The 27,513-nt window shown below is 42.2% G+C and overlaps 1 protein-coding gene across 2 annotated transcripts in view; it reads left to right on the forward strand.

Moving 5' to 3' along the window:
• The window catches only part of ano6 (anoctamin 6), a 160,989-nt gene that overhangs the window by 106,987 nt on the left and 26,489 nt on the right, over positions 1 to 27,513 (forward strand). For both annotated transcript variants that reach the window (XM_041216533.1, XM_041216535.1), the window contains 10 exons: positions 2,517 to 2,795; positions 3,104 to 3,214; positions 4,060 to 4,175; positions 8,945 to 9,079; positions 14,649 to 14,754; positions 17,887 to 17,947; positions 18,669 to 18,811; positions 19,424 to 19,501; positions 22,574 to 22,802; positions 23,983 to 24,152. In XM_041216533.1, coding sequence (XP_041072467.1) covers positions 2,517 to 2,795; positions 3,104 to 3,214; positions 4,060 to 4,175; positions 8,945 to 9,079; positions 14,649 to 14,754; positions 17,887 to 17,947; positions 18,669 to 18,811; positions 19,424 to 19,501; positions 22,574 to 22,802; positions 23,983 to 24,152 — 1,428 coding nt within the window. The remainder of the gene's footprint in view (positions 1 to 2,516; positions 2,796 to 3,103; positions 3,215 to 4,059; positions 4,176 to 8,944; positions 9,080 to 14,648; positions 14,755 to 17,886; positions 17,948 to 18,668; positions 18,812 to 19,423; positions 19,502 to 22,573; positions 22,803 to 23,982; positions 24,153 to 27,513) is intronic.

Genomic DNA, 27,513 nt, shown 5'->3' on the forward strand with positions numbered 1-27,513 from the left:
TACTTTTAACAAGTCTTTGAAATCACTTGATGGATTTCTGGAAGCCATATTATTTCCTGTTCTCTGGTACAACTAGCATTCGGAATACATTTGCATTCTTATGTCTAAACTATGGGAATATGACAATGGATGGTTACTTTAGCATTGTAAATTTACTTCTTTTTTTCTGTAGACTGTCACCATGACCTGTTTTCCCTCAATAGGACACGCTAGTCCAACTAATAGATATTCCGTGAATTAGTGCAACATTCTGTTATAATTACTACAGTGGACAAAAAATTCTTGTGTTGGATTTTGTGGTCAGTGGTGAAGCAACAGCGCTTGCTGCCCATCTCGAAGAAGACCACCCCAAACATCTCGGTATCTCTATGGTATGGATGTTCCCTTTCCTGACAGCAGTTTAAATCTGGTGCCAAATGAAGGGGATGTCTTGGCGTACATGATCATTGATGTCAGCGAGCAGAATAAGCAGCCAGTAACATTGAAGTATTCTCACAAACATCAACCAAGGAATGAAAAACTGATTATCTTGCACTTTTAAATTTTCAGATAATGAAATTAATTATTATGACTTTAAGATGGAAGCTATTATATCGTAAACATTTAAAAATAAATTTTAAAAATGTGTGGAATTTATAATGTTGAGCCAATTTGACATCCCACAAATATAAAATTAGCATATCAAGGCCAATGAGGGTCTTTAGCAATAATTATGAACTTAGTACTCTGGTGAAGAGGGCTATTTTGGTTTTTAAAAAAATGTAACATGTTCAAGGGTTTTAGCAGCGAGACTAACAGTGTAAAATTGAAAGTTGTGTCAATTCACTAATTGCTTAAAGATTACACTCTGAGCTGACCTCAACAGCACATACTGTGGAGGTGTGTAGAATTACTGACAGTAACTTTTAAATTTCTGCGCATGTGCAGACTCCCAAATTTTAATTTGGTAGGAACGGCGAATATTGACAGTTTTGCCATCATTATCACAGCAAACTTGGGTCATTGGGCTGGAATTTGCTGAAATATACAACTAGTGGCGAAGAATGATACCATGTGAATTGCAAAACTTCGCTAATGCCTGAACATTTTGCACTGCTCTGCTGTTTGCTTCATGAAAAACAGCAGCTCGCACTTAACTTCCACCTGAGTTTCATTAATTTTCTCTATTTACATATTAATTATCCATTAAACTCACCATAGAAAGCTAAGCCTAGTAATTCATATCATAAGCACCCTTAATGAATTGTTAATCACTCTTAGGTGCAGAAAGTTAACAATTAAAAGTCTCATTCATGCGCATTGGAAATGTTAAAAAAGTCAAATTTTAAATGGTTAAATGTTTTGTCTTTTACTTTGTATCTCTCTTACTCTCACCCTTTATCCAGTCCAACTCTCCCTAAGGAAATACAATAATGGGGCAATTGTACACCAAGATCCCAGATGTCTTGTAGCCCTTGGTGTGTCATTATTAGCTCACACTTGCAGGGCAAAAGAATTCTGCACTGAAGGGTGCAGGAACAAGTCAGGCTAACAAGAGATGCCCCACTACAGAAAATTCTAAGCCATTAAAATGTCTTTAGAATAGGCTCAGAAATTTCCAGTAACTTCATGGAGAAGGTCCATTTTTCAGTGTGTAATTTTTTTAATTCCCTCTCATTAGAAATTTCAAACTGTGCTTACACCCAGCTCACCCACAGCTACAGCAGTGGCTGAAAGGCTTGCTGTTTAAGTTTTCATTGTAAAGTATGCTACATCAGAAATTTTCCTGCAGACCATGGGTGGGATTTTCCAGCCCTGCCCATTGCTGGGATCGTCTGGTCCCGCTGTAAGTTAATGGACTTTTGGCTGGGCTGGAAAATCGCCCGTGGTGGGTCCTGCCACAATGGGGCTGGAAAATCCTGGCCCATATTTTTATGATTCCCATACATGTATGTGAAAAACGCACGCACACTCATTAAAATGGAGTTGACCAATTTTGATGGATCTAAAAAGACACTTCACTTATGAAGTTGCTTAAACATTTTGAAGCATAACCTGACAGGTGCTCTGAAATCTCAGTGATAATAAACCATTTGTGCTTGCTCTTTGCACTGTGCCATCAATATACAAATATTCGGCTATAGTGCACACATCTGACCTGAAGTCACTTGTTATAATCTTATACAAGTTTATATATCCAAGGTGGATTGATACCTGCTGCATTGTACATTGCCCATTTTCATGTGGGGGAATGGTCAAAATGATGTAAATGAGAACAGAGAATCCTGGACGTACTCAGCGGATCTGGCAATGTCTGTGGAGAGAGAAACAGAGTTAACGTTTCAGGTTTGACCCAAGGTCGTCAAACTAAAAGGTCAATTTTGTATCTCTCTGGACAAATGCTGGTTGACATGCTAAGTATTTCCAACATTTCTGTTTTTATTTCAGATTTCCAGCATCCATAGTATCTTGCTTTCGTTTTGGCTAAAAAAAAATGTTTGTGCACAGTGTTTCACATTGTTAAATTGTATTCGTAGGTTTTGGACCACAAATGTATTTTTCTGAAACTCCATGCACCGTGGGAACTTCTCTGTCGTTATGCAGAAACCCTTCATATCAAACTACCTCTGCAGTCCAATGATATGAAGCAGAGAACCTCCAGATTCAACTGCATCACCAAGATTTTCTCAGTGAGCGAAGACAAAATTCCACCAGAGCCTGAATATTTCACTGCACCATTTGAGATGGAGCATATTAACAGTTTTCAAACTGCCGATCGTGAATCCTTCTTCCCACCAGCTACTCGAAGCAGGATAGTAAGTTAATGACAAACTGTGTTATGACCATCTCTAGGCCGTAATTGTAATTGAAAAAAAATTTACTGAAGTTGAGTACAGAATGTTCATAACTTCTCACATACGTGATCAAATCCAAACTTCAGCTGAGCAATTTTTCCTTATGGTGGATACTTGTTTCAACTGGGGATGGAGGGACTTCCTTAACATTTCTCTCTCATTATCATCTTTCTTATTTTGATTTGCAATGAACCATTTTTGCAATTGTTTACATTCTGAAGTTGAACTCGGTGCTTGTGAGTAATCACTTTTTCAATCTAATTCTGCAGGTCAAGTACATTCTGAATCGTTGTGAATATAAAAAAGGAAACTCACATAAGTTTGGTATCACCAAACTTTTGGACTCAAAGACATACAGCGCAGCCTATCCCCTCCATGATGTAAGTAAATTTAGACAGTTAATTGTTCCTCAAAACTTGTCAGCCAATTGCTGCTGCATGAGGTGAATGTACACTTCTTATAGACAGAAAATGAAACATTATGTGAAGCAACTTCAGATAATTAGGTAATTACTTAATAGACATGACTGGAATGATTCTGTTGACTTAGAGTTATAGGGTAGGATTTAATGTATCCCAACACAGTGGGAACCATTGTAGCCAGGTCTGTTTAATTGTGGGAAAGGCCGCATATCAGTCTCTCGGCGGAAAAACCTCCTGTGATTAAGTTGGAGTAGGAACAGGCTTATGGGGGAAACTTGCCCAATCGCAATGGTTGTCATTTAGGCTCATTACTGAGACATTTGACATTAATTATTCTGATCGCACCAGAATTTAAAGTTGGTTCAGGGACTAAGTGCAATAGCATGCCTTTCCTATGTCTCCAGGAGGCCACCAGGCACAGAGACCTTCTAAGGGCAAGTCCCTCTTTGAAAGGCACTTGGTGCCCTATTAAGGGATCCCAGCATTGGGCAGGGAATGACCGCTGAAAGCCACTCCTCTGACCTTGCATTCAGCCCCTTCTAACATCCCGAGCTGCTCCCCCTCCCCATGACCCCAACCCTGCCCTCACTCACCTTTGGCTCGGGGGTCCCTCATTGATCCTTGGCCTCAGGTGAGTGTTATATCAGCAGCAGCTACCACATCTGGTGGCATTGACAGCATTGAGGAGTTTCCAGCTTCTGGCCAACATCTCGCCGTGGGTGGGATTTTCAGCCCAGGATCCTCAATCCTGGGGAAAGCCCAACAATAGCTAATAAAATGTGGTGCTTACTTATCTCTTCCAGTGTAAATTCAACCAGAAATCATTAGACCCATCTTGCCACAATGACAGATACCTTCTATACGAGGAGTGGGCTCATCCCAGAAACTTCTACAAACTGCAACCCCTAGATCTTATCAGGTACTCCGTTCTTTCATCTGTAACATAAAGCATTACGTTTGTAATAATGTAGCTGCACTCAACAGCAATGTTCCCTCTAATTTCCCATTTCTGTGCGCAGCCATGTGATGCACTGTGCGGCCCCTTTAAGGTTGTGCCTGTTTGTTCCCTGCACAGCACCTGGAGGGAATGTTGTGCACTAGTTTGTGAGCAACAAGGTTGCTCAAATTGAATTTGTATAATAAAGAAAGAAAACCAGGACTCAAGAGCAATCTGCCACTCGGTCATCTCAAACGTCAGTGCTTTTTAGGGTAAAATATCACTAACAAGCACCTACCTGGCGCTCTCATCCACTGACCTCATATGGTTATAAATGAAATATGTCCTCTTGTGCGCATATGTCCAAAATTTAATTCATCACCCATCAGCGCATATGCATCCATTGATTTGATGGGAGGCTCCATCATTACCTGGTTAAATTAAATGCAATGTAGGGCAGATACTAAATCCAGAAGAAGTTTATGAGGCATTTGGAGATGAGCAGAGAGAAATAAAATGCTAGGGAAAATCACTTGAAATCTAGTATGGCTGAGAAAAAGAAATATGAAAGCTTAGCCTATGATTTTCACCACTGTTCATTCATACTAAAACGGTATCATGTTTTGGGACCAGAATTGCAAGCACATAATGTGAGGTACTTTAGTAGAAATATGTTGAGCTGGGAATTTGTTGGACTGTGAGTTCAAGAATTGGATAATATCACCAGTTAATAAATAATTATAATAATTTTGCACATAAATTAATAATATAAAAATTATAATACAGCTGTAAATATTTTATGGCGCTTAAAATGTATTGACGTTCTGCACACATTGGGCTGAATTTTTTGCCTGTCCAGCAGGCGGAGTCAACCCAATCTCTGGTGGGCAGGGAGCTGATCCCCGCTGGAGAAGCGGGCCCCACCGCCATTTTACGTGGGCGGGCCAATTAAGGCCCCCCCAGTGTGACATCCGCTGGGAAGCGCTATGCACTCCCTGTGTGGGCGGTGGGGGGGGGAGGATTCCCCAAATGCGAGAGTGTGCTCTTTCACGCATGCGCACGGAAGAGCGCACATCTCCCTGAGGCTAAGTGCAGCCTCAGGGAGATCGATGACAGTTTTAAAACTTTAAAAATAGAAAAATTAAAAAATCATTAACATGTCCCCCTCATGTGACAATGTCACATGATATGGGACATGTTAATAAATAGCACAAAAACTTTAATAAACTTTTTTAAAACCGACATGAAACCTCATCCCGCCGGTGGATGAGGTTTCATGTTTTTTCAGAAGCCCGCTGGGGCTCCTGGCCTCCCCGCCAACCTTAAGGTTGGACAGGCAGGTCCTTTAATTGTTTTAATGATCCTGTCAATGGCCTCAATTGGCCTTTGACAGGTCGGCGGGCGGACAGCTGATCGCCCTGTGCCCCCAACTTCCTGAAGATTCCCCCCGACGTCATCCCGCGTCATTTTCACGTCGGCGAGCAGACCCCGCCCCCTTCTTGCCGATGGAAAAATCAACCCGTTAAATTCTAACAAATTTTAACGTAGTATTTAAGAATTTGGGAAACTGGTTGAGAATGATTGAGATTCATAGTTGTTTTTACCCATTTTCTTTACGTACACCTTTTGGCCAAATGGTTTTCCCAGTTTCCCACCAAAGCCTCCTGGAGGCCAGTAGGGACCATCTCTATGTTTCATCATTCCCCTTTCCCCCTCTTTAGCTCATAGATGTGAATAGCCTCTACTCAACGCCTTCCTCTTGACAGGACTCAGATCAGGAACTAAGCAGAGTGGAACTCAATTGTGAGCACACTAGCCAGAGCACTGCCCCGATTTGGTGGAAAAGAAATAACCTGGTTCTCCTGTTTGAGGGTAGTTTTAACCCACCCCAGGATGGGCGAGAGAGGGTCAAAAATGTAAAAATACAAAACACCACTCCAACCTCCTCTGTACATTCCAATGTTTTAATAGAGCAGTGGGTTGTGTACCCTGTCAGTCCCACTTTCGAGAGATGGCTCATTTTTAAATCAGTGCAGTCGGGAGCCTTATTTAAATTTAGTGCAGGTTGGCCAGTTTACCAGGACTCGTGAAACTTGGGACTGAGTATAAAGAGGTCTGCAGGAGCAAGACAAGAGGGCAGGGGGTGCTGAAAAATCAGGAGGGGACACACTTGCCTGGAACCCTGATGTCACGATGTTTCGCATTTTACAAGTGGCGTTGGGTGGCATTGCCACTACGACACAACAAGACTTCAATTAAGGCTGGTAACAAGGTAATTAAGATGAATTTGCTTGGACCTGAATGTAATTTTACATGGAGGTTTGAATTTCACAAATGGCACATGGGGATCGTGGGCCTTCAGATCCCTGGTTGGTTAAAGCTATCGACGACAAAGTGAGGACTCAGTGCCACCTCTGGAAGTCAGCTATTGTGAGATTGTTCATTGGCTTGAAGGGCAATAGTAGGGAGAAGAGGCCATTTCTGGCCAACGACGGAAGGCCTCGAAGGCTGGCAGCTGCTTAGGGTGGTGAGTTATCTGCAAGGGAGCAGAGGGTCATTAGTGCGTATTGAGGAGCAAGGAGAAGATTCCGGTAAGGTCGATTCCAAGGGTAGCGCACATGAGCGGGAGAGACCAAATGCCATGGGACTGATGCACCCTGTTTTCATTGACCTCCAGGTGGAGGAGGCGCAGTGCAGAGGGAGGGAGGACCATATGCCGGCAGCTCCACTGCAGGAGTAGCAAAAGGGTCAACCTGCACGTGGACACACCAGGGAAGCTCACAGAGTGGAGCAACAACAGGCTGCTACGCGAAGAAGGGCCTGTCTGTGAGATAGCGTGTACTGGATTCACCTCCACTATCTGCAAATGTCCATGCAACGGTGTCAGCAAAGACAATAGCTCTCAAGGGAGGCCGGCACTGACTTATGAACCGTGCTGTTGAATGAGCTGCGACCGATGGGCTAGGACTTTTAGGGAGGCGGGGGTTTCCCTTCCCGCTATCTGAGATGTCAGCGGCAAGCGTATTGCCACTGATACAGGCTGCCATGCAGACATTTAATGCTCCAGTGAGTGTTAATTGACTGGAAATAGGACTTTCACCCATCAGTCGGGAGAAAGTCCTGCCTTAAGAGGATTAGCCAGCAGCTTTCTCGTGCCAGCAGTACCAGAAGCTGCCATGGACAGTACTGGGACTCCAAGCAGTCTCCAGAGTCTTAAGTCCAGGACCAGATAAGTGTGAGGATTTCAGGGCGAGGATAAGAGGTGTGATCCTGGGGGTGTGGACAGAGGAGGTTGGTGGCGAGATCGGTGGAGGGGGAAGCAATCGCAGGGACCAGACCTTGTGTGGGGTGCAAGTGCTCGATGTTGAAAGGAGGCTGTTGATGGAGTCCCCTTCCCGCCCAAGGCCTGGGCAAGGTCACCTTTTGGGCTAACTCCTTGCCCCTGAACTCCTCCCGCCAGCCTGAAAATTGAGGCTGGGTGGGAAACAGCCCTTAAGTGGCCTCAATTGGGGCAAGGGTGAGTAAGCAATGCAACACCTTTAAACCCAATTAGTTCAAGTACATTTACCTACCTATTGAATAAGTGGTCTTGTGGTTACATTGTGCGTGTTTTTTTACAAGACCATTTGGCAATGAATTTTGCGTTAATAATATGCTGGTCTGACCTTATGCTTTTACATATCACAGCATGTTGGCAACTTTTTCCACAAGATCTTTTTTTAATTCTTTAAACAAGCGCAGAAAAATACTTTGCACATCCAAACTAAAACCTAGAAAAGAACAGCTGATTCTAGACAGTTAAAAGGCTTGTCTCCGCAGAACTACATGGAAAGGATAGTCAGAGTCTGAAATATCATCATCTGTAGTTTTTGAAACATTTGTTGATGGCTTAATCAAGATGCTCTTGTACAGTGTGAGCCATGTACAAACTGACCCCATCAAGCCAATCAAAACAACAAAAACAAACCTCTGACCCTTGTACAAGATGAAAATTCACACCTTTGTTTCCACTACTGATGCCAAATACATTTTGTCTTGATCTTAACCTGTGTGTTTCTGTCAGTTGTTTGTCCACTGAACTATCACTGTGATATATAAATGGCAACTCTACCATTCTGATTCCAGTGCTGCTGATATTAAATTTCTTTGCCCTCTTTCTTTCCTTTTAAATTGGTAGCAATTGGGTTTTACAATCCACCCAATATTTTTCCCATCGACTTTGAAGAGGGTGCAGTGCACCCTGCCGATTCCTTACCTCCTGTCCTGAATTGTTGCCAAAATCTAATTTCAGCCCCATAAATTTCTACAATGTCTCAATCTCTGATGACGGCCATTATCTAGTGGCAATGTATTGTCTCTCAATTTTCAGGTCCCCTCATTCCAAGCTTCTTACAGAGGCAGCACATAATAACTTGATAATGAAAGCCCATTTCTTGGCAATACTTAGGCAGGGATACATGCCTAGTGTCACAGTGGCACTGAAATTCATATACCATATTACTCATTTGTGTGATGGGTAGAATGTCTTTCTGGCGAATTCCGTTCATTAATTTAAGTTATCAGTAAATTCAGAGTACTAATCTCCAGGCCCCATTCTCTGTAACATTGAGTCTTTACACTGAGAACAGCAACTTGCAAAATCCATCATTACTCATTCCAGTTCCACTATTTTGTTACATGTTGCTTTTGTAATTTAGAAGATTGTTATTTTTGCCATAAGTGTTTTTTCTGCTTTTAATCCCACATTGCAGGAAGTATTTCGGAGAGAAGATTGGAATCTATTTTGCGTGGCTTGGTTTCTATACTGGAATGCTGGCCATTGCAGGATTTGTAGGACTCATGTGTTTTATTTTTGGAATACTGACTCTGGATCGCAATACTTGGAGGTACGTGGAAGAGTGTAACATGGCACTTTGGTGACATCCAAATAGCTCTTTCTGTTGAGGTGTGCTATGTAGTGGCGGTTATATTGATCGCTGTTGAATAATGTTGCAGCGCTTTCTGCTGACACACCCACTTCATTATTACACATTTAATCTGCAATGTGCATTTTAAATACACCTAAAAGTTTTAATTTCATGAATTGCATTGCTTGCCTGTTGATCATGTTACTTTAACATACTGATCCATTACAGTAGAGCTGCATGGGCCTTGGGAGAGGACTGCTCCCTTGTTTCAGGCAGCTGCACTATTTCTTTGTGAAAAGCACTGTTGAATGTTATGAAATTTACTGAGACACGGCAGAATATTTCTGGAAACGTACAGAATATTTCTGCAAACATAGATTTTAAGATTCGTTTATCCTGATGAATGTTTCATGAGCACAGGAAAATATTCTTTGGAAACTGCTTTATGACTTAAATCAGTGAAAGATTTTACTTTTCAAAATGATTTTATTTTGCAAATGTATTTTAAACAATACTTAATAGACCAATGGGATATAATAACTTGATGGCAGACAAACTGAAGCAAGCAAACCGGTACTCTGCGTGTTTCTCTGCTGTTCTTATAGCTGTATGCTATCTGGATTAGTTGGCAGTGATTGCTATGTTATGGCTCATGAATATTGTATTGTACAATTCCACATTCTCTTGTAGTGCTGTTGGTTTGCATTTTCTTATTCAGAAAAAATTAACAACATGTTAATAGATCCAGTATTCCATTACTGTTGAAGAAAGGTTTCCATTTTTTTTTCATGATGTACAGTAACTTCTTCATTGTTCTTGTGTTCTCTCCAAGTGACCTGCTCCATTCTCCAGAATCACATTTCACTCCTTTCTAGCCTTTGGATGTCGGTTTTTCTCAACGTCTACATTTCATCCCTGTATAGCAAAACACTCCAAATCACAGTCGCTTTTCTTAAGGTCTCTAATATGCTGAGTAATTCTTTGTTTGGGGAATGCATTCTTTGGAATTGCTATTCTAGCTTTGATTTCTTTATGGCAGTAACCATCTTCTGACAAGACGTTTCTCAGATACATAAAGTGTGATACCTTTCCAGCTGTTGGCTATTTATCTTGAACTCTGCTTTCCTACCATTATTTCTTCCAACCTTCATAACATTCACTTCTTCTGCATTCATTTCAATTCTGTAAGCTGTAACCATTTCATTCTTTCTATCCATTAGTATCTAAAGGTCTTCTGTTGTGCTGGTGATGAGGGCCTGGTCCTCTTTAAATCTCACTAACATCACCAATTGACCTCCTACTTTGACGCCTTTCTGTGCTTCATGTACTGCGTTTATCATGGCTTCCTCATAGGCATTAAAGAAAAATGGGGATAGCAGACAGCCTTGTCTCACCCCATGCTGAATTACACCAGTTCAGTTTCACCAAATGCTGTCCTGATTGAAGCAGTCTGTCCCATGTACAGAGTTACATTCATTCTTAGCATGGTAGAGGAGGAAATGTGGTTAGTGAATATCATCAAGAAAAGACAACAAGGTTGGATTGATCATAGTCTAAGACGTAAGAATTTGCTGAAGGAGGTGATTGAGGGAAGATTAAAGGGTTATAGACCAAAAGGGAGAAAGAAATTGATGTTAGACAACTTGAAATTGGAAATGGAAGGCTCTTATGAGCAATTGAACATGAAAGCACAAGACCGTGAAGCGTGGACATGAACAGAGGACCTCGCTTAAGGTAGATCATTACTGCTGCAAACAGTAACATTGAAATAGCTACAAATCCATTAGCTACACTGCACAACTAAGCATAACTGCTCCAATGGTAGATTAGTCTTTTACTATTGTTGCTGATAATTCATCTGGCAGTAGCATTTTTCTACCAAATATTATATGTATGGGTTAAAGGTTCTAGATTGATTTTTATGAGACCAAATGTTTCTTTTTGTTTGCTTTATGTACCACAGTTTCAGTTGCCCCCCCACCCCCTCCCCACAACTTGAGTTGTGCTACGTGAGCCCATTCCTCCTAGCATTTAGACACCATTTCAGCTGGTAAATAGCTTCATCTGAAAACTTGAATGTATGTTTCATTGCTTGCACTAGCAAACAATACAGTTCCTACCTTTGCACATGGTCAGTAACGCAAAAACAACTGGTTTCCTTGTTGCCTTAGTCGATTAGTAAAGTGTTACAATAGAGCAAGCTGGTTCCATGTTCAGGGCTGAGCTAATTTACCTCAGCTCCGATAGGATTAGTGGTGTTATAATTCTCCTCCCATTTCTGGACTAGAGAGGGAATAAACTCACCTGGAGTTCAAGCTGCTGAGTGCTGCATAGTAATCCATGCTAGAAAGCGAATGTTTGTGGAAACCAGGAAAGGAAATTGTCAGGTTTGACTGTAATGCTCTCTCTGTTTGTGGAGGTAGTCTCACTCACCTTCTCAAATCAAATATAAAGAATGCCCATTTTGTATACACATGGATGTGAATTACAGTGTGTTTCTTCAAGAAGAGAAGAGCAGAAAAAATTGGGAACAGAATAAAAATATTTCCAAGTCTGGGGGTAGAATTTTATGCTCCTCCGCCAGGGGTTTGTGAGGGAGGGGTGGGTGCTGAATGTAAAATTCCTCGAATGGAGATCCCACCCACCCTGACCTCTCCGCAGTTTCACACTGGGGCAGTTGAGGCCTAGGTTGGCCTGCCCCTGCCCCTATTAAGACCCTTGCGTGGCTAATAATAGACCACTGTAGGGGCCATTTTTCACCCAGCCTCAATTTTCAGGCTGGCAGGAGGAGTTCTGGAATATGGAGGAAGCGCGAAAATAAATAAATCCGGTTCAGGCCTTGGGTTGGGGCACCTCCATCAATAGCATCCTTTTAACATCAGGCACCCCCACGCCCCCCAATAATGTCCGGTCAGTGCAGGTCATCCCTCCCACCCCGGCCTCTCTAATGACACCCCAACACCCCCACCTCTCCCAGGCCTCACCTGAGACCCCCACACTTACCCAGTCCTGGATTCCTGGGACTTGAGCTCTGGGAACTGCTTGCAGCCCCAGTCCTGTCCACTGCAGCATCTGGTGCTGCAGGGACTAGAGCGCTGTTGGTCAATCAGATTGGCTAGCAACTTTCTGAGGTGGGACTTTCTCCCAAGGAACTCCAGCCAATTGACACTCATTGGAGCATTTCCCCACCAACTCTTCAGATGGCGGAAAGAGAAACCCCGCCATCCAAAAAATCCTGGCCAGGAAATTTTATAGTGAAGGTGAGCAATTAGTGAGCCACCTTTAAATGGGTGCCAGCCCTCCTGTCAACATAGGAGGAAGCCATTTAAATAAGCAAACGGGGGTTCTAGGACCCTAATGTAGTTTGCATTAATTAGACAGAGCCCGTGCCCTGCACTCTAGACCCTGTTATTATACTGGATGTTGAGCATGCCAACCAGCAGTCCTTAAAGGGACTACTGTAGCTCATCCTGACTTTGAACTAAGTTTTTGATTTGTTTTAAATGCTTTTTGTGGGCCCGAGTAGCATCCTGCTCCTGTTAACCACACAAGAATCTTCTGGCCTGCTGTCGGCTCATTCTAGCCCACCCTGGGGATCAGCCTCATCCCCTGTACCCACTCTCAAGCACACCCCCAGACAGGTCCAACCTGCCAGCTGGCTCCATGTGGACTCTGGTTGCTTTGCAATTTTGCAAAATGGACGTGCTGCTGTGGATCATCCATTTGGCACCAACGGGTTGTCAGCTGAATCTAAAATTGGTCCAAAAGAAAAGCAAAATACTGCGGATGCTGGAAACCTAAAATAAAAAACAAAGTGTTGGAATAAGTCAGTCAGCAGATCTGGCAGCATCTGTGAGGAGAGAAACATAGTTAACAGAGATGAATATGACTCTTTGGAACTATTCTCCTCTACTCTGGAGAAGAATCATATTCGACTTGAAACGTTAACTTTGTTTCTCTCTTCAGATGTTGCTAGACCTGCTGAGTTTTTCCAGCACTTTCTGTTTTTATTTCTGGAAATTGTTCAGGCCTCCTGATCATGGCTTTGGGCAGGTACTGCAATCTCCACTTTACAACTATTTTGGGCACACATTGAGAATCTCACCCATTTACTTTGATTTGGCAGTAGGTCAAGTACATTACTTCTTCAAAATGTGAAATGTGCACAATTTGTTGATGTCTTAGAATTCCACAAAATTGACAGCCATTCATGATTTTTAAAAGGCTGTGTTTGTTGCCAATGCTGTGCATGTCAGATGGGGAGAAAAAGTACACTGTTTCATTATTAATAATACCACTTCAATGATGGCATTGGTACAAGAATGAGACTTGGGGTATAACCCGCTTGACCCCCCAACCCCAGTCCCTGTTCCACAATGTGTAACACTCTGTAGCCTTCAGCCTTCCAAAAAAAAATCCAAGGTTGATTAATTTGGCTAAAATCTAAGAGGAAAAGTCACTGTTGGATAAACAGAAAGTGGATCATAAACCAATCATTTACAGAGAAACACCCATTGCTGCAGCTGATGCAAGCTAACTCAAAGTCACTTAATTCAAGCTATCAATAATTCAAAATGTTGGCTGCAATTTACATTCCTTAATTCACATTACCCAAGCATTCATGTTTTAGTGCAAAATGCGGTAGCTTCGGCAAGCTGGGCACAGGGGAGTGACGTCATTGGTTTTCTGCACATGTGCGGACCAGTGCGTATGTTCAGATGGCTATCAGCAACCATCTTAACATTGACAGGAGACAGTGGGCAGAACTTTGCCCTTGGCATGTGGCCTTAAGGCCCGCCCAGCGTGATATGCGAGCGGCAGCACTGAGCACTGTCTGTGGGGGCAGGGGGAGAGGGGCGAGCAGGACTAGCGTGAACTTCGCGGATGCGCACGAGAGAGCACTGAATAAACTCCCTGAGGCACGGAGCTGCCTGAGGGAGATGAAGAATATATTGAAAAAAATTATTAAACATCAGAAAAATTTAATAAAACATGTCCCCTCGTGACCCTGTCACATGAGCAGGTACATGTTTTTAATTAAAAATTAAAGTTTTTATTTCATTTATATTTGCTTTTGGAAACCTCGTGGATGAGGTTTCCAAAAAAATGCAAAGGCCGCTTGGCCTTTTCGCCTGCCCGCCAACCAGTAGGTTGAACGGGCAGTGAAAAATTCAGGACAATTGATAATTAAAAGGCCTATTAAGGCCATTAAGTTGTTAGAGGGCGGGCTTCCGGCTCCGGTGTGTGCGTGCCGGCTGAACTATCACGTGACTACGCATTGACGTTGAAATGCTCGGCCAACATCATCGCGTGTCATTTCACGCTCGGTTAGGTTGGGTGCGCACCCAACCTGGCCAGTGTTTTTAAAAACCACTAGCAGTAATGTGGGAATGGTTACTTCACCAGTTTACCCATTCTGTTATTATGATCTGGTGTCAAACAGAATTACGTTACAAGGCTTCATATTGCAAAGAGCTACGTTATGTATAAACTGCTGTGCTGTGTTATAACTATCAGATTTTTGACTTTTCTTTTTCCTGTTTTACAGTCAGGAAGTTTGTGATCCTGAGATTGGAGGCCGTATGATCATGTGTCCCCAATGTGACAGAGAATGTACATATTGGAGACTCAATATTACATGTCAGTCGTCAAGGGTAAGTGCATTCTTAACACCTTATGTCATGTGCATTTGCTATTTAAGTGCACTACTTCTTTAAATAACCAGTGATCAGAATTTAATTAGTGTGATTTTTAATCCTAGATAGTTATTTGAAATCAAAAAGAGACCTATATGTATAACTTATTATTTAGTCCTGACAGGAATATAATTCTTTTCTTTGGTCAAGTTAACAATTACACAAATTAAGAAGTTTTGGTAATTTAAGAAAATTAACTTTTGCTTAATACCTATCAAACCTATAAAGTTCATATAACTTGTTCAGGTGACACCTAATTGAGAGCACAAAAACACGATACTAGAATCTATATGAATGATAAGATCATCAGAAATAGGAGCAGGAGCATTTGGCCTATTGATTCAAAAGATCATGGTTGACTTGATTGTGGCCTTAACTCCATTTTCCTGCCTATCCCTTATAACCATTGTAGATCAAAAATTTATCTAACTCAACCTTAAATATATTTAATGACTCAGCCTCCATTGCTCTCTGTGGAAGAGAATTCCAAAAACTAATGACTCTCTGTGAGAAGAAATTCCTCCTCATCTATATCTTAAATGGAATGCCCCTTATTTTTAAATTGTGCCCTCTAATTCTAAATCTCCCACAAAGGGAAAGATTTTCTCAGCATCTACCCTGTCAAGGCCCCCCTCAGAATCACATATGTTTCTATAAGATCACCTTTTATTCTTCTAAACTCCAATGAGTTATAGGCTCAGCCTGTTCAACTTTTCCTCATAAGACAACCCCTTCATCCCAGGAATCATAGTGAACCTTCTTTGAACTGCTTCCTTGCAAATATATCCCTCCTTAAATAAGGAGACCAAACCTGTTCACAGTACTCTAGGTACCACCTCACCTGTGGAATAGTAGCAAGACTTCCCTATTTTTATATTCCATCCCCCTTACAAAAAAGGCCAACATTCCTTTTGCCCTCCTAATTACTTGGTGTACGTGCTTGCTAACATTTTGTGATTCATGTACAAGGACACCCAGATCCCTCTGTATAGCAGCATCTCGTAGTCTCTGTCCATTTAACTGATATTCTGTTTTCCTATTCTTTCTGCCAAAGTGAATAGCCTCACATTTATCTCACACTATACTCCATCTGCCAAATTTTTGCCCACTCACTTAACATATTTCCCTTTTCAGATTCTTTGTATCCTCCTCGCAACTTGCTTTCCTACCTATCCTTGTATCGTCAGCAAGTTTGGCTACAATACAGTCCGCTCATCCAAGCCACTAATAAAGACCATTTAATGATCGCCATAGAAATCGATCTCTTTTAAAAGGAGATTTGAACTACCAGTTATTAGCTGAAAGAATGACATATCAAGCTTTCACATTTTAAAATTTTTACTGTATCAAATGACCAAAAATAAACACTATTGAATAAATATTATTTTCTTTTGTAGGCAACTTATATTTTAAAACTGTAGAGGTAAACAGTTCCTTGTTACTTATCGTCCATCACACTCTTCACACAGTTACAGTTTTTATAGCAAACAGTTCACAGTTGCTCCCAGCATCCCATGGGTTGCTTCCTTTTTACTTTCCCAGCCACTAATCCCAGAACTCTCTGACTGTGAGGGTTACACTGTAGATTTCTTCTTCTAACTCCAAACTAGACAAATCTTTGAGCCTCTCTTGTGCCTCACAAACTTAACCTTCGGTCTGAGTGCAAGCCCCCACCCACGTTCTGCGTGGTGAACAATTAAGTCAGCATTTTCTCTGTTTCAGGTGCAGGCCTGGCTGAATCTATCCTTTGCACTCTACCTCTCAGTTACCTGCAAACCAGCCAAAACAAAACTGCAACAACTGTCTGTGATATTTCTGGGTTTAGGGAAGCCTGCAAACTGATCCCAAAGTGGCTTCCTCTACCTTCTTCTCCATCGCAACGAGAAACACATTAGCTTCGAATCCAAGTAGGAATGCTAATCAGTCATCTTTCACCCCAACTCCATTTAATCTTGGAAGTAAAGAGATAGTTTACAACGTCACTGTTTATAACTTGATGTTGATAACACGTTTCTGGGACTTCGGTCTACAAATTGTAGACTTAGAAACTGCTGTCATTGTCTCCAAGTGTAAATACCCTCCCCTTCAATAAAACAATCTGAAACTCCCAAGTTTACTATCTCCACACTCCAGGACATACCACAAGACCCCTTTCATTTATCCTACATGTAAAGCTGTGGTCCCAAACTATAATAGTCTTATAAACCCTCTCTGTAGCACTTCACTGGTTACATTTGCCAAACTGAAAATGACCCGTTTATTCCAACTCTCTGTTTCCTGTTAGTTAGCCAGTCCTCTATCACTATTAATATATCACCCAAAACCAGGAATTCTTACTTTGTAACCTTTCATGTGGCACCTCATCGAATGTGTTTTGGAAATCCAAATACACTGCATCTACTTTAGTTGAAAATGTTTGGCTCATAAACAAAATTGAACTATTTTTAATGGGGTCAAATTCTGCAGATGGATTCCTAGTAGAGCTACAGAGTGTAAGGTAAGCAACCACTATGAGATCACCCATTCCAGTAAATACTACAGAAAAGTGAAGTCTCCTAGTCAAACCCAGGAGTGAAAAGGTATAGTGTTAAAAATTAGATTTGCATGCCTGTAAGTCATTGACATTTCCAATATTTCTGTCGAGTGCAACTACGCTTTAAAGCAATAGAAAGTTCTTTATGGATTGAGCCACCTTTTTAGCTTTATGTTTTGCAGGAAATGCAAAAATAAATACACTTAGCACACCTTAATTTCACTTTCAAACCTAGTGGTTAGAAATTGAATACAATGTAATTAAATTTTCCCTCAGTCTCCTGTTTCCCTCCATTATCTATTCTTTTAAGAAATACAATTTCCTATTTTGTGTTATGTCAAAACCCACGACATCCATCTTTATAATTGCCTATAATTGCATAAAGGTGTAGGTAGCATCTGTTTTATTAGAATTTCAGATAGGGAATAAAATGTGGCATCTCACAGCATGAAAAAAACAGAATATCCTCTGAGAATGCCATGAGATATTTTAAGTCCTGTTTATATTTGGCATACTATTGTGCTCATGTTTATTACATTTTCATATATATTCCACAGAAATTATCTATATTTGACAACTATGGAACTCTAGTGTATGCAGTGTTTATGGGAATTTGGGGTAAGTAAATGGCAGCTGTTTTGCTTTCAGAATAATTATTGTGTTTACATTGTAATAATTCAAATAGACTCATTGGCCAATTCTTTAGCCAAACAATCAGCTAGAAAAACTGTGGCCAGTATAGGAAAAACACTGGGAAATTCTTCTGTAACCCTCTCTTTCTTTTCCCCTCTCCTACCTCCCAAGGCAATTATACAGCACTCTGGGAAATGGTGATGTCCCACTTCTCATCATCATGCCAGCTCGCTAATAACTGTGCTTCTACAAATTTGCTTAAATGGATTTGTTGCATGAATTTTCATTATATGCTTCGGTTATCTGTTCGAGAAGACTGTGGAAATAACTGTTCAGTGGTATCTGAGCTCTGCTGGAGCAAATTATATGTAAGCTCTTCGCATCTCAAATAATCTACTTAACCAACTGAACTGGATTATCATGAGATTAGATGGCAGAGAAAAACCTTCATGATAAATAGTTGTTATTTTACATCATGTAACACTCACACTATAAACGTGTTAAAATGCAGTAATAGCTGCTTTTCACATGTATTCTGGGACCACAATAATATTCGCTTTCTTTAAGATCTCACCACGTACAACCTTCTGATCATTTAGTTTGTTGCTGGATTTCAAACCTACTGCTTGACTTGTTTGTCAATTAAGTGCTGATGCACATTCACTGATGTTTGGTAGCTGTTATAACACCACATGATACTTGGCAGTGACTGTGTTTTTGGAGTTCTGGAAACGCCAACAGGCAGAATTGGAGTATGAGTGGGACACTGTGGAATTGGAGCAGGAAGAGCCACGCCGGCCAGAATATGAAGCAAAATGCACTATTCCAAAAAGAAATCCAATTACACAGGTAAATGAGTGAATTGAGTATGGCTGTCAAGACTGTGGGAAAAGCATGCAAGATAACTTGCTAAGAAGATTTTGCTTTCACTTTTCATTTGAGTTTATATAAGGTATATAAATATACACTAACGGTCTAACTTCACACAAAAATGAAATTTGCTTCTATGTGGTTTATCCAAGACCAGAAAAAGCTAACCAAGACCAACTTGTTGTAGAATGAAGGAAAATCCAATATTTGCGATGCTCTCTCCTCCAAACTTGGCAATGCAATCAAGTCAAATAGAAGGATTTGAATTTTCATTTTGTGGTTGCACCGCATTGCACTGAGCAAAGTTTTTAAGTTGCTGCTAAGCAATAAAAGAGACATTTTTTATAGCATTAGAGCAAGCTCAGTGAGATACACCCAAACTGAAACATGAACCTACACTGTTAACTCATCTCCAATATGTTGCCCTGAGATTTTGAATCAAAGCTTACCATCTGAAAGACAGACTGACAAATTGCATGCTTCTAAATTTAAAATTAAATAAAGTATTGCATAATAGTCAAATTGCAAGCTTTTAAATTTAAGGAAATGAAATAAATTACTGTATAATAGTTATGACTTCTTCATTTACAGGAAGAAGAGTTGGTTCCTTACTCAGCCTGTGGAAAATGTATGAGAATAGTTTGCGGTGGGGGCACAGTTCTTTTCTGGGTAAGACAGCTGTTAATGTTTTAACAATCTTTCTATTTTTGTGTGTTTATTACAAGGAGGCAAGGATGTTTCAATCAGTGTGGAGCAAGATTATTTTAATAGGAAAATGCAGATTATTTTAATAGGAAAATGCTTGTTTTGAAATAACCCCTGGCAGGAAGTGGGTGACATAGTCACAAAGTTCAGAATTTTTCATCAGGAGAAAATAGAAAAAGGTCCAGCCTGTTTGCTACAATATCAAAGCTTCACTTATACAGAATCAAGAGTGAGGAAGAGCAAAGATAATGGACCAAAGAATCATAGGGCAATATGGCAAAGAGGATATGGTGCATCATGGTTGTGCCTGTGATAGTGCTAGTTCAATAGGAGCTGTTTAATACTACTTAGTCATGTATTTTAATAATCCTTTTTCAAATACTTATCCAAATTCTCAATTATATTGTTGTCTCTTCCACAATAGCTACCTCTGATAAAGAATTCCAAGGTCTGAGAAACATCTTGGGGTCAGTTAGTTCAGTTGACTTGATGGCTAGAGTGGGGGTGGTGGTGGTGGTGGTGGTGGTGGTGGTGGTGGTGGTGGGGGGGGGGGGGGGGGGGGGTGCGCCGCCGTGTGGCAGAGTAATGCCAACAGTGCAAGCTCAATCCCCATAACAACTAAGGTAGCTCTTGGGGCCTGCCTCCTCACTTTAACCCAAAGTGATATTGTGGCATATGTCATGATTAGCAACCCTAGGACAATGAGGGTGCCCCATTCAGAGAGAGTGAGAGAGCAAGACAAACATTTGAGTAAAAAGTTTCTCTTTTCTTTCTCCTAATGAAGAATTATCCATTCCCAATTTTTGCTGTATTGTGTCTTTTCACAGTGGTTTTCTTTGACTGTGTTTCACTATTGTGGAAGAGACAACAATATAATTGAGAATTTGGATAAGTATTTGAAAAAGGATTATTAAAATACATGACTAAGTGGTATTAACCAGCTCCTATTGAACTAGGAAATGCTTTAAGTGGGTAATTGGACCAATGGGTGGGGGAAAGAGGCAAATAGGAGAAGGTGAAAGAGGCTGAGGAGAAAATTAGGAAGTGGAAGGATGAGGAGGAGGAAAGGGAAAATCACTCTGCAGCGGTGGGTGTAAACTTTGAGAAGATGCATTTACAGCTGTGTGTGCAAGTTTCCTTATTCATTGCTCAACAATAACTCACTCAACAAATAACCTTTCCCAAGAAGGGATCCTGCATTATGACTTTCCTTTATGCTGCATTGGAATTGCATGCTGATTTTTCAGAGCCAAAACTCAGCATCAGTAGTGGGTTTCCCAATTGATGTTAGGTGATAAAATTTTGAACATTGTGAATGCCAATTGCAGTGCTTTCTACTCAGAAGAATTAATGATTGTCAGGATGGATTTTGGAGAGGCAGGTGAACGTATGAAGAGGGGCGACAAGCAAGCCCTAAACCAGCAAAATTGGGAGCAAGAAGGACAGGGTGTTAATCCTTCCTTCCTTCAGGTACCATGCCCTGATGCCAGGCTTTGGCAACCATGGATGACCAGTGGATTGGCCCATGATTATTCTTGGCAAAGTACTGCAATGGTTTTGCCATTGTCTTCTGCAGTATGGCTGACCAGGAAACTCCCCTTCTTACTGCCTGTCATCAGGCGTATTGAAAGGATTTACAGGCTGAATCAACCTGTTTGGCCACATTATTAACGTACCATTCGGTGGCCATCAAATCCTGAAGTGGGACTTGAACCCAGAGCTTCTGGCCCAGAGTTAGGGATGCTATGCACAGTGCCACAAGACCTCCTGTCCAAGGGTTAATAATTGACAGAAATAAATAAGATTAGGATCATGTGGGAGAAAAAAGTGACAAAATGAGCAATTTGGGAGAACAATTCCAAGGCAAGAAGCAACATGAAAGTTGAAAAAAAAGTAAGAAATCAAAATGTTATTTTGCTAATGCCAGATTATCTTATTATAATCAGTCCTTAAAATTATGCCATTCTGGTCTGAAGAGTTGCAATGACACTGGTCTCTCTAGAGCTCTCCTTTTATTTAGCCTGCTCCCTGCTAATTGAATTTGTGTTCTGGCGGTGGGATGTTCTTATGCCTAAGCTGGAGCTCTATAAACTGCAGTTGCATTATTGGAGAATGTTTCTTTTCTTTTTCTGTCTAGAAGACAAAAAAAAAGTAGGCTGGATTTTATCTGCCCCTCTGGGTGTGTTTCCAGCAGGATTGGGATTGGGGTTGGGTGGGGGGGGGTGTGCCCACCGCCTTCCCACCCACCCACCCCCACCTTGGCCCCCCCCATAATACACTAGGTGAGCAGGCACCGAAATAGGCAGCCTGCCCACCATATTTAAATGAATAATTAAAGTTCAATTCATCTGGTTAGCAAACCAATGACCTGAATAATATGCTGCCCACACCATAATGCAGTTAGCATGGGCAGTCAGGCAGGGGTGTGCAGCTCCTTTTTTGTTAAGGTTTGCATGAGCATCAGGGGTAACCCTCTACCCCCACCCAGCATGTCACCACTCCTTTCTGCGCCACCTGTCCTACAAAACCCTGCCCACCCCCCCACCACCCCTCTCCCTCCTCCCTGGGCTCCAGGATACCTCCCTACCCGACAATCCCAGGACCTGCCTATCCTGGGCAGCCATGATCCTCTTCGGGCTCCTTCCTGTAGTCTGGGCCACACTCACTCACCCCACTACTGAGCTCTGGGGCCGTGGGACTGATGGAGCTGCCAGTCAATTAGATTGGCAGCTGAGCGATGGAAGGCCCACTGTTAACCAGTTAGCCCACCCGCATCGTATTATGGCTGTGGGGCAGGCTTCCTGGGTGCATGTCAGCTTCTGTCTGATTTTCCATCCACTGTGGAGTTGGGGGCAGGGGGGGAGGTGTGGTGCTAGCAGTGCACCTCCCCCACCACCACCCCCCAGCTTCATTGTACAATGCAGCCCGTGGTTTAAAAGTCAAAAATATCTCAGGTCTATGAATTATGAGTAATTTTATCATTAATTTTCTTTAGATTTCGTTATACTTAGATTTTTTAAATCAATATTCTTCCAGATCTCACTAATCATTGCCTCAGTAGTTGCCATTATTGTCTATCGGCTGGCTGTCTTTTTTGAGTTCTCTGCCAACCTACGCAAAGCAATAGGTGATGACTTGGAACCCCTCAAAGAATACCTGACTCCACAGATGGCCACTTCTGTTACAGCTTCTATCATTAACTTTTTGTTCATTATGATCTTGAATATGCTTTATGAGAGAGTTGCAATATGGATCACTAACTTTGGTAAGTCCATTTTTCAATGTCAGTAATAGTGAACCAAAACAGAAAACATTTTAAACTGTAAGACAAATCTATCTTGTGGTAGACAAGGTCAGCTGTTTAAAAATGGCCTAATAGCTAATTGCTTAAATTGATTGACAACATGCCAGCATGCTTGTTGTGCATGTGTTGCAGTAACTAAGGGGAGAATTTTCTCCCTGTCGGGGGGGAGTTGGTCAGGAGCGGACATGGGCAAGCGCGCAGCCGATCGCCACCTGTGCGGGCAGGGGGAATAGACTGAATTGGGGCCTGCGCTGTTTCGTGCATGTGCGCAAAAGAGCACAGAAATCTCCCTGAGGCAAACTGCTGCCTCAGTTTTATTTTTAATAATTTTAATGAAGACAAAAATAATTTTTTAACACATGTGTCACATGAGCTGGGACATGTCAATGAATTTTATTTTACAATTTTATTAAACTTTAAAAACCTTCCTGAAACCTCATCCCGCCCGTGGATGAGGTTTCATGATAAATGCGAAGGCCGCCTGGGCTCTTCTCCTGCCCACCAACCTTAAGGTTGGACGGGCAGCTCAGTTATGTATTTTAATTGATATTTAAATGGCCTTAATAGGCCTTTGACAGTTCGGCAGGCGCGCAGCTGATTCCGGTGCACACCCACCGAACTGAAGATCAGAATGATGCACGGTGACGTCGGGACCCAAGCCCAATGTCACCACGTGTCATTTTACCCATCGGTGAGTGGGGCCCACGCCCGCTTGCTGACCTGAAGATTCCGGCCTCAGTATTCTGTGCCATTTAAAACACAGTGCTGCTGGACTCAATTTGCTTAACATGTTGCTTTTCATGATATTCAGTACAAAAATATATATCTGCATAGTGATAATGCTGAGATATCAAGCTGTGTCCTATTGAGGGATAGCTTGCCCTTTGTTGTTGCACTTTGCCTCTGTATCAGAAGGCCCCTTATCAGAATTTTTGCACAAAATGTAGTCAGACGCTCGAGATCCTGGCTACCCATTCAGTTGCACTCGGAGGATGGTAGCGTTGGTATTCTGGAAGGTTATGATCAGATTCACCGATCATCCAAACCTTTCTCTTTTTTTTTGCAGTGTTTTCTCATACAGAAAGATTTTTTAAATTTAATTTTAGGGATTTCTGATTGATTCCCTCCTTCTTCCCCTCAGAGCTTCCAAGAACACAGACGGACTATGAAAACAGTTTGACTGTGAAGATGTTTCTCTTCCAGTTTGTCAACTACTATTCCTCCTGCTTCTATATTGCTTTCTTCAAAGGCAAGATTGTAGGTTATCCTGGAAAGCCGGTTTACTGGTTGGGACGATTCAGAAATGAGGAGGTAATAAGAATTGTCATGCAACAAAACATTTAATCGGCATTTTAAATCATGTATTTACTATTAATATTTTTGTATTTAGCTTATGGTAGACTTTATGTTTCTGACTAGCATTCCGGAGGTAATGGACTGATGATCAGAGAACATGAATTCAAACACTACCAGGACTGTTTGAGAATATGAGCTCAAATAAAATGCTGGCAGGATGAGGTTTCATGCCCATTTTTAAAAAGTTTAATAAAGTTTATGTCGTTTTTATTAACATGTCCCATCTGGTGTGACATTGTCACATGAGGGGGAAATGTTAATAATATTTTTACTTTTCTCTTTTTTAACTTGTGAGTACTGTCACTAATCTCCCTGAGACAGCACTTAGTCTCAGGGAGAGGTGGTCACTTTGACAGTTGGGGAATCCCTCCCCCCTCCCCTGCACAGGAAACGCATAGCGCTTCCCATTGGGGATACCGCTGGGCGGGCCTTAATTGGCCCACCTACTCAAAATGGCGGCTGGCCTCCTTTCCGCGGCAGGGGTCGGCTGTATGCCCGCCGCTGGGGCCCGCATGCCCACCAAGGGCAAAATTCTGCCCCGAGCTTTTCTCTCAGTTTTGTTCAGCCTGCCACAGAAGTGTGTGAGAACCTCCGAACAGTGGCTCAGCTGCTGATTTGCTTCTCTGAGGAAATGTGCCAAAATTGAGCACTTCTTGCAACAAAATATTGAGAGCACAGCATGGAAGGACCATCTGACATGAATCACTGTTTGACAACCAACTGTCACAATCCATTTAAAAATTAAAATACTGTGTCATTTGATGGTAGATACTTTAATTGCATTTGTGCAATTATGTGCTCTCCGCAGTCAGTTGGTGGGCGTTTTACAAAGGATTACAACAGGATATTTGGCCTGGAAGTGGGCCATTCAGCCCAGCCAGTCCAAGTTTATGTTTCCACTCAAGCCTCCTCCCATCTTTCTCTCATCTAAATCTATCATCATAACGCTCTATTCCCTTCTCCCTCATACACTTGTCTAACTTCCCCTTAAATGCCTCTATACTACTTTCTCGACTCCCTGTAGTGACGTGTTCTACATTCTTCCCACTCTTCATGCCAAGATAATTTTTAATATTTCCAAGTTTGCTGATGACACAAAACCAGGTGGGAATGTGAGTGGTGAGGAGGACGTTAAGAGGCTTCAAGGCGATTTAGACAAGTTGAGTGAGTGGGCAAATATATGGCAAATGCAATATAATGTGGATAAGTATGAAGTTATCCATTTCGGTAGGAGAAACATAATGGCAGAGCATTATTTAAATAGTAACAAATTGGGAAATGTTGATGTACAACTGGACCTGGATGTCCTTGTACACCAATCATTGAAAGCAAACATGCAGGTGCGGCAAACAGTTAAGAAGGCAAATGGTATGTTGGCCTTTATTGCGAGAGGACTTGAGTACAGGAGCAAGGATGTCTTGTTGCAGCTGTACAGGGCCTTAGTGATACCACACCTGGGGCAGAACTTTACGTCGCACGGGCTGGCGCATACCTGACCTGATCAGGCGTAAAATCACGCGAGATGGCGCCGGGCGAGTATCCCAATGTATCACGCACTTATGCGATATTTCACTCAGCGGGTGTGTTGTCGAAAGTGCGCCCACCGACAATTAAGCCCATTAACGGTGCAATTGAACGTGATTTTTCGTGGCCCGTCCCACCTTACGGTTGGCGGATGGGCTGATCGGCCAGGCGGCCTTTACATTTTTCACCAAACCTCACCCAAGGGTGGGATGAAATCTCCGTTAGGATATAAAATTAAAATAAATATCTGGAAACAGCATTTTTATGAGGTGTGCTTTCAGGTGCTTGATTGTGCTGTATGGACTTTTTTTTCTGCCATATTTTATTATTTGCTGGTCTTCAGCTCCCTGAGGCAGCTGTCTGTCTTTGGAGAGGGGGCTCTCTCGCAGCGCTCACCCGTGCCCGGGGTGACGTCATCGCTCGCCCTCTTCCTGTCCCCATCCTGACAGCACTGAGCTTTTCAGCGCATGTTTCACACTGGCTGGCCGTTAATTGGCCAGCTATCATGAAATTGAGGTCGGGGGCCGATTGTGGTCAGGGGCCCATTTCCCAGCTGCTCCTGGCCCACCGATCGTATGCACCCAACAAGGGAAAAATTCAGGCCCTGGTATATTGTGTGCAGTTTAGTCCTCCTTACTTAAGAAAGGATATACTTGCCATAAAGGTAGTGCAGCGAAGGTTCACCAGACTGATCTCAGGGATGCAGGATTGTCGCATGAGGAGAGATTGGGTTGACTCGGCCTGTAGACGTTGGAGTTTAGAAGAATGAGAGGGGGATCTCATTGAAACGTACATTCTGACAGGGCTGGACAGACTGGCTGCAGGGATGATGTTTCCTCTGGCTGGCGGGTCTAGAAAGAGGGGTCACAGTCTCAGGATGCGGAGTAAGCCATTTTTAGGACTAAGATGAGGAGAACTTTTTCACTCAGATGGTGGTGAACCTGTGGAATTCTCTACCATAGATAGAGGATCAGCCATGATCATATTGAATGGCGAAGCAGGCTCGAAGGGCTGAATGACCTATACTGCTCCTAGTTTCTATGGGCAGAATTTTCTGCCTGGCGGGCGGGTGGGCCCGATCCAATCTCCGATGGGCGGGGAGCCGATCCCCACCGGAGAAGTGGGCCCCGCCGCCATTTTACGTGGCCGGGCCAATTAAGGCCCTCCCGGTGTGACGAAAGAGCGCACATCTCCCTGAGGCTAAGTGCTGCCTCAGGGAGATCACTGACACTTTTAAAAATATGAAAAATAGAAAAAAGAAATCCCAAACATGTCCCCCTCATGTGACGATGAGATGGGACATGTTCATAATTTACATAATAAGTTTATTAAACTTTTTAAAACCCTACATGAAACCTCATCCCACCGGTGGTTGAGGTTTCATGTTTTATCTATTGCCCGCTGGGGCTCCTGGCCTGCCTGCCAACCTTAAGGCTGGACGAGTAGGTCCTTTAATCGTTTAAATGATCCTGTCAATGGCCTTACTGACATCATCCCGCGTCATTTTACGCGTCAGCGAGCGGGCTCCACCCCCTGCTCGCCAACCCAAAATTCTGCCCTCTGTTTTTATGTCCTATGAAGAAGTTTCTTTTGAATTTCCTGCTGACTATCTTATATTGATGGCCTCTAGTTATATTCTCCTGTACAAGTGGAAACAGTCGATCTGTATTCACTCTAACAATCCCTTTCATAATTTTAATGGTCTCTATCAGCTCTCCGTTCGATCTTTTCATCCTTTCCTGACATGCATATGCACGCATTTGTGGCATCATCCTTGCAAATCTTCCCTGCA

The sequence above is a fragment of the Carcharodon carcharias genome, chromosome 21 (genome assembly GCF_017639515.1).
Source record: "Carcharodon carcharias isolate sCarCar2 chromosome 21, sCarCar2.pri, whole genome shotgun sequence".
Classification (NCBI taxonomy): Eukaryota; Metazoa; Chordata; class Chondrichthyes; order Lamniformes; family Lamnidae; genus Carcharodon; species Carcharodon carcharias.